The 10,832-nt window shown below is 61.4% G+C and overlaps 1 protein-coding gene across 1 annotated transcript; it reads right to left on the minus strand.

The window, feature by feature from the left end:
• Positions 1-5,276: 5,276 nt before the first annotated feature.
• On the minus strand, positions 5,277-6,927 carry LOC126447616 (nascent polypeptide-associated complex subunit alpha, muscle-specific form-like; the record flags this gene model as incomplete). Its single annotated transcript, XM_050090992.1, has 2 exons — positions 5,973-6,927; positions 5,277-5,575 (listed from the first exon to the last, which is right to left on the minus strand). Coding segments are annotated over exons 1-2 (1,254 nt in total), but the record flags the coding sequence as incomplete, so codon positions are not given.
• Positions 6,928-10,832: the final 3,905 nt, after the last annotated feature.

Below are 10,832 nucleotides of genomic sequence, written 5' to 3' on the forward strand. Positions count from 1 at the left end.
ACAGCCGCACAGCGGTCTGGATCTCGCGGGACGTGATGGTCGAGCGCTTGTTGTAGTGCGCCAGGCGAGACGCCTCGGCCGCAATGCGCTCGAAAATGTCGTTCACGAAGCTGTTCATGATGCTCATCGCCTTCGACGAGATGCCCGTGTCAGGGTGCACCTGCTTCAGCACCTTGTAGATGTAGATGGCATAGCTCTCCTTCCTCTTGCGCTTCTTCTTCTTGTCGCCCTTCGAAATGTTCTTCTGCGCCTTGCCAGCCTTCTTGGCGGCCTTCCCGCTAGTCTTGGGCGGCATCTCGAACCAACGTACGGCAGCAGCAACACCAGTAGCAAGCGCTCCGCTCTAGTCAGCGTCTCCCCACACAGTGGCACCCGCCGCCAGCCGCCGCCGCACCTTTACCAGCTCGCCCTGTTGCGGCCGCCGACCAATGGGGCGCGCGCGCAACCGGCCGCCGCACCCGAGCCCATAAAGCACCCCCACCCCGGCTGCGCCGGCACGCACTCCGCTGCTCGACTCGCTGCCGCTCGCACCGGTCGTTTTCGTTTCCGTTTCGTGTGCACCGTCGCTAGCCCATCGCCATGTCCGGACGCGGAAAGGGAGGCAAAGTCAAGGGCAAGTCAAAGTCCCGCTCAAGCAGGGCTGGGCTCCAGTTCCCGGTCGGCAGAATCCACCGCCTCCTGCGCAAGGGAAACTACGCAGAGCGCGTCGGCGCCGGGGCGCCCGTCTACCTCGCCGCCGTCATGGAGTACCTCGCGGCTGAGGTGCTCGAGCTGGCCGGAAACGCGGCCCGCGACAACAAGAAGACGCGCATCATCCCGCGCCACCTGCAGCTTGCCATCCGCAACGACGAGGAGCTCAACAAGCTCCTGTCGGGCGTCACCATCGCACAGGGTGGTGTCCTGCCCAACATCCAGGCCGTCCTGCTGCCAAAGAAGACCGAGAAGAAGGCCTAAAGGAGGCCAGGCAATCGCAGCCGCCGCGTGCTCCCCTGCACGCAACGCGCTTTGCCGGCTCGGCCCGGCCCACAACAATCGGCCCTTTTCAGGGCCACCACACAAACCTACGTCCAAAGCAAAATTTCAGTCGTCCTCGCCGCACCTTGTTTTGTTTTAACTTTGCACTGTCACAGCACAGCCGCCGCCGGCGCACGTCCGCCATCTTGTCGTCCACACAGCCCGTGTGGCCCAACACACACACACACACACACACATTTTGCACGGTCGCAGTCGCCTTCCAAACCGACAACGGCAGCAACAATGACCATTGTTAAAGGGAGGCGTGTCGACACACCGCCCTCCACTCCCGCGCGCAACGGCCGTCGACACGAACGAAACAGCTGATCCGGCCGCCTATGCCCACACGCCTTGCCTCGGAAACCCCAACGCCGCCGCAAACAAACACACAGAGCCAAACCACGCAAGCAAATAATCACCGCCTCTCGCACAACAACACACAGCCCGCCATCTCCGTCGCGATCGATACAAAGACACACAATAACAAACACACAAACGAAGCAGCTCCACACACAGCCAGCCACATGACACGTTTCCTTTCCTTCTCCCCTCCCAGTCACATCACGTCGCTCAAACGGAAAGAAAGAAACAAACAAACAAACAACACAGCGCACACACGCAGCAACAACAACACAGACTCTTTCGCACTTTTCAACTTCCGAACAGTGTGGTGGCCCTGAAAAGGGCCGTTTTCTAGTCTCTCCCACCCACAAGCACGGCCGCGGGAAGGCCAGCGCCCGCTGCGACGCAGCCTAACCGCCGAAACCGTACAGGGTGCGCCCCTGCCTCTTCAGGGCGTACACCACGTCCATGGCCGTCACAGTCTTGCGCTTGGCGTGCTCAGTGTACGTCACCGCGTCGCGGATCACGTTCTCCAGGAACACCTTCAGCACCCCGCGGGTCTCCTCGTAGATCAGACCAGAGATGCGCTTCACGCCGCCCCTGCGAGCCAGGCGGCGGATGGCGGGCTTCGTGATGCCCTGGATGTTGTCGCGCAACACCTTGCGGTGCCGCTTGGCGCCACCCTTGCCGAGCCCCTTTCCTCCCTTGCCGCGGCCTGTCATCCTTCCTTCCTCGGGCAAAGCAAAACGTGCACAAACAGCAGCTGCAGCGGCTGGCGAGTCGGCTACGGTCTGCGCCCAGCACTCACTCACTCACTTTTACTTGCGAGCAGTCCTTTGCTCGTGAAGGGGCAGGGTGAGCATCGGGTGCTATTCCTGCAAATATTTACTTATAAGATGTGGAAGGGAACTGACTTATTTCGGGCTGGCCTATCGGATGCGTTGCATCCATTGGTTGTTGCAAGGTTTTTATGCTTGCAACAGGTCGGGCCAACGTGTGGTCGGCCTGTGGTGGATTTGGTGGCCCAGTGCCTGGATGAGCCTATTGTGAGACCTGTGGGCCTCTTGATAAAACTGTCGCGCTGATTGTCGGAAGCGATCTCTCAGCAGAGGTATACCAGTTTGTTGGTGTAGCTGGGCAGTTGGGTAGCGCCAGGGTAGACGGAGGGCGAGCCGAAGTGCTCGGTTCTGCACCCTCTGGAGCTCAACAATGTGGGTTTCGGCCGCATTTCCCCACACCACGGCAGCGTACTCCAGCACCGGGCGAACCAGTGCCAGGTATAGGGTGATGCCGTGGCGAGGGGGAAGCGTCGAAGTCGGGTTGAGTAGAGGGTACAGGACACGAAGACGCCCTGCAGCCCTACCCTTTGCCTCCTGTATGTGGGGGCGCCATGTTAACCGCTGGTCTAAGGTTACCCCGAGGTATTTCGCGGTTTTACACCACGGGATGGGGCCTCCCGTGATCGTCACCGGCTCTAAGTCACGAGGCAGCATTCTCTTTGTGAATATTACTGCCTGACTTTTGGCAGCATTAAATTTCAGCCGCCATTTCGTCGACCAGCTTCCTAAAGCCTCACACCCTAGCTGGAGACGCCGTCTCATTTCTTGCAGGTTCATGCTCCGGACGAGCAGCGCAGTGTCGTCGGCATATAATGCGAGCGACACCCGCGCCACTCGCGGAGCATCTGCGGTGTAGAGGGAGTACAGCAGGGGGCCGAGTACGGACCCCTGCGGCACTCCAGCCTGGATCGGTCGTTGGGTAGACACACCCTCCTCAAGGCGCACATGAAAGGTCCGGTCTTCGAGGTAGGACTTCAGTAGCACCCCGTGCGACGTCGGGATCCCGTGCACGAATAGTTTGTACACGAGCCCGTCGTGCCACACGGAGTCAAATGCCCTAGAGACGTCCAGGAACACCGCCCCAAGGTATTCCCGGGTCTCCAGGGCTCTCATGGCTTCCTCCACGACACGCATGAGTTGGTGTACTGTGGAGTGGCCCCTGCGAAAACCGAACTGTTCATCTGGAAGCAGATGTTCGGCCTCCACGTGTCTGAGGAGGCGTTTGGCGTAGAGGCGCTCGAATACTTTCGAGAGTGTGGGCAGGAGGCTGATCGGGCGGTAGGAGGCCGCCAGACGGGGGTCCTTGTCTGTCTTAGGGATTGCTACCACTTCCGCGTGTTTCCACTCGGAAGGGTAGATTCCCGTGCGTAGGATGGTGTTGAAGATGTCTGCGAGCGTCTGGTATGCCTCTGCTGGGAGTTCGCGCAGGAGGATGCCGACGATGCCATCATCCCCTCCCGCCTTTTTTGGGCTGATTGTCCGTAGCTGCAGGGCCACTTCTTCCACTGTTATCAGCTCAATGTTGTCTCCGTCTTCTCTGGCCGCTAGGAAGGTGGGGAGCTGTGTTTCTACCAGGCGAACGTGATCGGCGTCCACGACGTCCGCCACGGGCGTGAAAGACGCCGCGAAGTGGTCGGCCAACACGTTCGCCTTTTCATCGGGATGGCTGAAGACCTCCTGGCCTACCTGAATTGGTGGGACGCGCCTACGTCGTCTCAAAAATGATTTTGCGACGCGCCAGGCGTTGCCGTCAGCAGGGTCAAGGGTTTCCACTAGGGCCGCCCATTCCCTGTTTCGGTGGGCCTCGACTGCAGCCTTGATCTCCCGGCGCATGTGGTTCAGCCGGGCCTTCGTGTGACGTTGGCGTGTAATTTGCCACTCTCGGAAGAGCCGGTTTTTCTCCCGGATCGTCTCCCTGATTTCGGGCGGGAGGCGACGGGAGTTTACCAGTGGATGTTGTGCGGGAGGCGGTGAGGCTGCCTCGGCGGCCTGGAGCAGTTTTTCGCTCAGGTACTGCAGGGCAGTGTCCGTGCCAACCTCAGAAGGGTCTGGGGCGTCTGTCAGGAGAGGGAGGACCTCCTCCTGATAGCGCTCTCGATTTAGGTGCCTGAAGTTCGGACGACGTGGCGGAAGGGCCGCACCGACGATGTCCACGTCATAGATCACTGGGACGTGATCTGATGACAGTGCACAGCGCGTCGATGCGGAGATGTGGTGCCCTATACCTTTGAGAATTGCTATGTCCAGCACATCGGACAACAGGTCCTGGCGAGCTGGGAAGATGGTATGTTCGAATGGCCCCAGAGCTATGGCGCCGTTTCTCTGGGCAGCTCTGAGGAGACGGCGGCCATTGGCATTTGTGAGGCGGGAGTTCCATTCCGCGTGCTTCGAGTTGAAGTCACCCGCAATGAAAACCCGCCCCCCAGCCGCCAGTAGCGCGTCGATATCCTGGTCGGCAAGAGTAGCGCGTGGGGGCTTATAGGCAGCAACGAAGGTTATCTGTCCTATTGCGGTGGACACGCTGACTGCTGTGGCTTCCACCGATACTAGGTCAGGGAGGTGGGTGGCATGGTGCATCAGTGCACGTCGAACATACACGGCCGTCCCACCACCGGCAGTCGGCCTATCATAGCGGTAACAGGCGTAATTGGCTGCCCTGACTTGGACTCCAGGCTTAAGGTGGGTTTCGCAAACGAGACATATATCAACTGCTTCGTCCTGCAGAAAGTTGCGAAACTCACCTTGTTGCCTTACCAGGCCGTTTGCGTTGAATCCGCAGACGGTTAGCCCATGTATGTGCGGGTTATCCATGGTGTGGGGCTGGGACGGTGCTGGCCTGGAGGGCCGCCGTGACTGCCTGCACTAGTACTGGGAGTTGCTGGAGCATTGACGTCAGCGAGTGCAGGAGGGCATTTAGCTGTGTTGTCTCCAAACAGGGTTTATTGTGGGGTTCAGGAATGGCTGTTGCAGTATTGCGAACCGGTGGGATGTGTGCAGCAGGTGCCGTGCGACTGGCCACCTGTGCGTTTGCCTGACATGTTTGGTGTGGGGAGCTGGGGGTGGGACGCAGTGGGCCCTGACTGCAGTCTTTGGTGCTTGTTGCGGGTGGGGTGGGGCCTGGCTGGGCTGCTGGTGACTGGTTTGTGGCAGCCGGCTTGTTCGTGGCGTCTGGGGGTGCTTGCTGTCGCTCCTGGTGGGCTGGGGCCGCGCCTTTTGCGGCTGCGGCATAGCTGGTGCCTTGCTGGACTGGGCGTGACGTTCCACGTCCGCGTCCGCGGCGCCTGGTCTTTTTAAATAGGTTGCAGCCCCTGTAGCTAGCCACGTGTTGTTCACTGCAGTTGCAGCATTTCGGCGGTTCATCTTTGCTCTTTTTGCAGTCTCTGCTTTGATGGGAGCCCGCGCATTTGACGCAACGGGCAGGCATTGTGCAGAAGTGTGCCACATGATCCAGGCCTTGGCACGAGAAGCACTGTGCTCTTCGCCCCTTGGCCCGGAGCGGCTCAACTTCTACGTCGACTGTGGCTATTGTTTTAAGTTGAAATATCTTTCTGGCCTCGATGCTGTCCACCAGGACAACGAGGAACAGTGGCATGTCCCTCCGTGTCCTGGGTGACTTCATGAGGCCTGCTGATCTAACGCTGTACCCCAAGGCGAGGAGTTCCTCCTTGAGGTGATCAGGTTCCATACTCATGGGCAAACGGCGGAAGACTACCTTCAGGAGAGGGAGCCGCTCTGCATCATGAGTGTAGCAGAACAGCCCCTCCTCCCGAATCTTACTCATGGTTGCGCGGTAGTCGTCCATGTTTGCAGGTGTGATGCGCAACATCTCGCGCCCAAGGGACTTTATTTTGGGTGGTGCGGACACACCCTCAGAGAATTTTTCTAGGAAGGCTCGAAAGGTGTCCTTCCAAAGGACATTGATTGGTGGTGGGGCCACCCTTTTGGGCGGCCTTGGCGCTTCCTCCATAGCCTCGGTGTCGATTGGGGCGGACTCGAACGAGTTTGCCGTCGGGAGCGGCTGCACCTGCTCGAGCTTCCTTGCCCGAGCCGTGTGCTTCCGCTTGGGGACGACAAACTCATCTTCTTCCTCCTCTGCGGCTTCAATGTCTTCTGTGGCGCCTTCAGGCGCGGTTTGCTTCTTCTTCTGCTGCGGCATTCTGTGGGCAGAAGAAGGGGTGCTTTCGGACGACTCATCGTCATCCGCCGGCCTTTTACGCGATGGGAGTGAGACTTCCATAGCCTCGCCATCGTGGATTAATTTTTCCAGGTTGGCTTCTGGAATAACGTCCTCGTGAGATGCTGCTGGCAGGTCAGCAGCCTCTTGACTGGCCTGTACCGTGGGGGGAGCCAGCAGGGCAGTGGGTGCATGAGACGCCACGCCTGGTGGCTCTGCTCCCTTCGGGGCCGCCTCCGGCAGTGCAGTGTCCTCTTGCGTGGACACGCCTGGCGGGGCTCCCGGCGGTACCTTGGCCTCTTCACTGGCTGCGCCTGGCAGTGCGGCGGGGAGGTCGTACTGTAAGAACCTTATGTAAGCCTTTTCCGCGGCCTCGCGTTCAGAGGCGGTGGCGGCTTTGGCCATGCGGTTCATTACAACAAAGAGTTCGACCGTTGTGAGTGGGCGATACCCTGGAGGAGCGGTCGCGGGGGTCGGAGCATTGGAGGCCGCCACCAGAGCGTGCTCTGACGCGGCGACCACCGCCGCGACGTTCGCAGCGATGTTATTGCCTTCCATGGGGAAGACAGGAGCTCTTGAGGGTGGGTGCTAAGCGAGTGAGCGCGGACTGGTCCCACGTGAAGGGGGTCCTGACTCACGGCGTGCCCTAACAGTCCCTAGGCGCAATACAAATTGATGCTGATCAATTTGTATTGCAGCCACGATAACGGTAACACACAATTTTGCCGCTAGACGAACTCGCAAGCGAGTCGTTAGCTGGAGAAGTCCGCTACCGCTTCTGCCACGTGGCCACCTTCGGCCCGCGTGCCTTGACAAAGGCGCGCGAGAACAAAGGCGCTCGTGAACAAAGGCGCGCGACGGACAAAGCGCTGCGGAGAGCCCAAGCGACCTGACGCTGCGGCGGCTCGGCGCAGACGCGTGCGTGCGTGCGATGGTCTGCGCCCAGCGCGCCCGCCGCCCCCCTATATAGACTCTGGCCCGCCCTCCCCCCCACCACGCGCAACCGAGGGCATATAAGCGCAGCACGGAGGCGCGCGGGCCCGTTGTCAAGGCAGCACCGGACGCCGCGCCGCACCTAACCTCCACGCACGCCGCTCCGCTACCGCTACCGCTACCGCCATGGCCCGCACAAAGCAAACGGCCCGCAAGTCCACCGGCGGAAAGGCGCCGCGCAAACAGCTCGCCACCAAGGCGGCGAGGAAGAGCGCGCCCGCCACCGGAGGCGTCAAGAAGCCCCACCGCTACAGGCCGGGCACCGTCGCCCTGCGAGAAATCAGGCGCTACCAGAAGAGCACAGAGCTGCTCATCCGCAAGCTGCCATTCCAGCGCCTAGTGCGCGAGATCGCCCAGGACTTCAAGACCGACCTGCGCTTCCAGAGCTCCGCAGTCATGGCCCTGCAGGAGGCCAGCGAGGCCTACCTCGTCGGCCTCTTCGAAGACACCAACCTGTGCGCAATCCACGCCAAGCGCGTCACCATCATGCCCAAGGACATCCAGCTCGCGCGCCGCATCCGCGGCGAGCGCGCCTAAACCGCGCCGCGGCACCGCACCGCACAAACAAAAACGGCCCTTTTCAGGGCCACTAACATCTCTCCGTCGCGAGCAAACTTTGTCGGTCGCCTGCCTCTCGCCCCGCAACCCAAAAACAAAAACCACCACTTCCCGTCCGTCCGCCACACCCGCTCACTCTGCCTGCCTGCTAGCAGCGCGCAACAATCACACATCATCCCTCCCCGGCGCTCAAAGCGCACAATACCCAACGGCCGACGTCACACCGCACGGGTGGGTGGGTGGCTGGCTGGCTGGCCGGCCGCCCGCCGCTTTCGTTTCGAAAACAAAAAAAACCCGCACTCCACTCCGACGGCCAACGGCCAGGCAGGCGCGCTCGCTCGCTCGCTCTACACGCCACCGAAATCCCCGCCGACTCCTTCCACATCTCAACGTGCCCCCCGTTGCAAAACATAACACACACAAAGGAACAAAACAAAACACAGACCAGACACGACTAGACAAGACAGACATCCGAGAAGAACGAACGCAGGCAAGCCAACCAACGTATTCAAACAAAACAACGTGACAGAAAACCAACCGTCGGCCGCCGCCACAAACACGGCGACAATCAACCACGACAACAACAACACCGCTTACCGCTACCGCCGCCCACACCCGCCACCGACCCCCGCAATCCAACCACCACGGCACGCAAACAGCATCCCCACGGGCATACAGAAACGCCAGACAGACACCCACACCAAACGCAACACGACAATCAAAACCTTCCCCGACGTGCTTTGATGGCCCTGAGAAGGGCCGTTTTGGGCCGCGCGTCTCTTGCGCGCCACTAGACGACGACGGGGGGTGGGGACGACGGAGTCAAGCGCCAAACCCTTCCTTTCCCATCTCTTTCTCCTCTACTCTACTTCTTCTTCTTGGGCGAAGCCTTCGCCTTAGACGGCGTCGTCGCCTTCTTCGGGCGCGGCGCCTTCGGCTTCTTCGTCGGAACCTTGGCGGCCTTCTTCGCCTTCGACGGCGACTTGGCCTTGGCCGGCTTGGCCGCAGCCGCCTTCTTCGCACCCGCGGGAGCGGCCGACGCCGCAGACGCCTTCTTGGCGGCGCCCGCCTTCCGACCGGTCGCCGCCTTCACGCCACCAGCCTTCTTTGCGCCGGCCGCACGGGCGCCCTTCTTCTCCTTGCTGGCCGGAGCGGCGCGCTTCTTCTTGGCACCGCCAGCACGAGCCTTGCCGCCCTCGGCCGCCCCCCCGCCGCCGGCGCCGGCAAGCTTGAACGAGCCGGACGCGCCCTTCCCCTTCGTCTGCACCAGCTCGCCCGCCACGACGGCCGACTTGAGGTACTTCTTGATAAACGGCGCCAGCTTCTCCGCGTCCAGCTTGTAGTGCGCGGCTATGTACTTCTTGATCGCCTGCAGCGACGACCCGCCGCGCTCCTTCAGACTCTTGATGGCGGCCGTCACCATCTCAGAGGTGCGCGGGTGCGCAGGCTTGGCGCGCGGCTTCTTCGCAGACGACGCAGACTTGGCCTTCTTCGTAGTGCCGGTGGCGGCGGGTGCCGCAGCAGTCTCGTTCGTAGCCGCCTGATCTGCCATTTCGACGACGCGCGTAACACACAGCGAGAGCGAGCGGGACGGCAGGCACGCAAGCACAGCACAGCAGCAGAGCAGAGAATCACAAGGCCCAGCCAGTGTCGCGGGCGGGCGCGGACGGCCGAGAGAGCGGCCGCCACTCTGCGCGCCGCCGCGCCGCGCCTCCCGCGCTTGCTACCGCCCAACGTCCGACAGCCTGTGCGGAGCAGCCCCAAACCTGCGCCACAACCGCCCGCGCCTTTCAAACCACCGAGGATGGGGCTACACACAGCCACACCACAGTCGCCAACCAGTCGCCACGGCAGCGCCGCAAACCACGGCCAAACTGCAGCTACCGCGCGCTACAGCCTGGGTCGGCCCGCCGAGAATCGCCGCCCCCGCCCAAATGCCGCCCCCACAGCCCCAGCCGACGACCCGCCACAATGGCCAAACCTTCGGCAAAACTCCCACACCGTCGCCGCGGCAGCCCGGCCAGCGCGGCCGGCGCCACAGCCACACAAGCCGAGGCGTGCGGCGATGACGGCCGTGCAAACGCGCCTCCGCCGCCCCATCGCCTTCCGTCGCCCTCCCGCCGTTTCCCGATCGGCCCGCAGCCGTCGGGCCACATCGCGCGCCGTCCTCCTCCTCTCGCCCGCCAACATTCACAGCCGTTTCTCAACAATTGCCCGCCGCAAACGGACGCCGCCTGCGCAACAGGCGCCGCCGCCCCTCGCCGCTTCCCACCCACAACCCCTCGACCGAGGCAAACCGCAATCCGAATCTACAGACCAACCCAATCTGCCGTCAAGCACACACGACAGCCGACCTTACACGTTACGCGTTACACATTACGTTTACACGTCTACGTTAGGTTAGGTTAGGTGGACGTGGGTTAGGTTAAGGGGACTTGGGTTAGGTTAAGCGTCAAACCTAGGTTAAGCATTCAAACACGTCAGGCGTCAGAGGTTAGGTTAGGTTAGGTTAGGTTACACGTTAGGTTAGGTTAAGGGGTCAGTGCTAGGTTAAGAAGCGTCAAACGTAGGTTAAAAAAGCGTTCAAACGTGAGGCGTGAGCCGGACAGCTTACCTTACGTAGACGTTAGGGGCTCACAGGCTGAGCTCACCTCGCCACACCACAGGTTAGGTTCGGTTCGGTTCGGTTCGCTCGGCTCAGCGTAAAGCGCCGAGGTCAGGGTTACGTTCGTTCACCTTCGGGCGCCACACTTTCGGTTGAAAGGTCGCGACGGGACGACGTCGGCAGGCACGCCGCAAACGAACAAAAACGTACAGACGGGGGAGCAGCACGACCACGACCAGACACCGAGCGCGAACGAGACACACGCGAACCACCCCCACCGGCCAAAGGGCACCACACAACAACCCCC

Source organism: Schistocerca serialis, unplaced genomic scaffold (assembly GCF_023864345.2).
Source record: "Schistocerca serialis cubense isolate TAMUIC-IGC-003099 unplaced genomic scaffold, iqSchSeri2.2 HiC_scaffold_515, whole genome shotgun sequence".
NCBI classification, from domain to species: Eukaryota; Metazoa; Arthropoda; class Insecta; order Orthoptera; family Acrididae; genus Schistocerca; species Schistocerca serialis.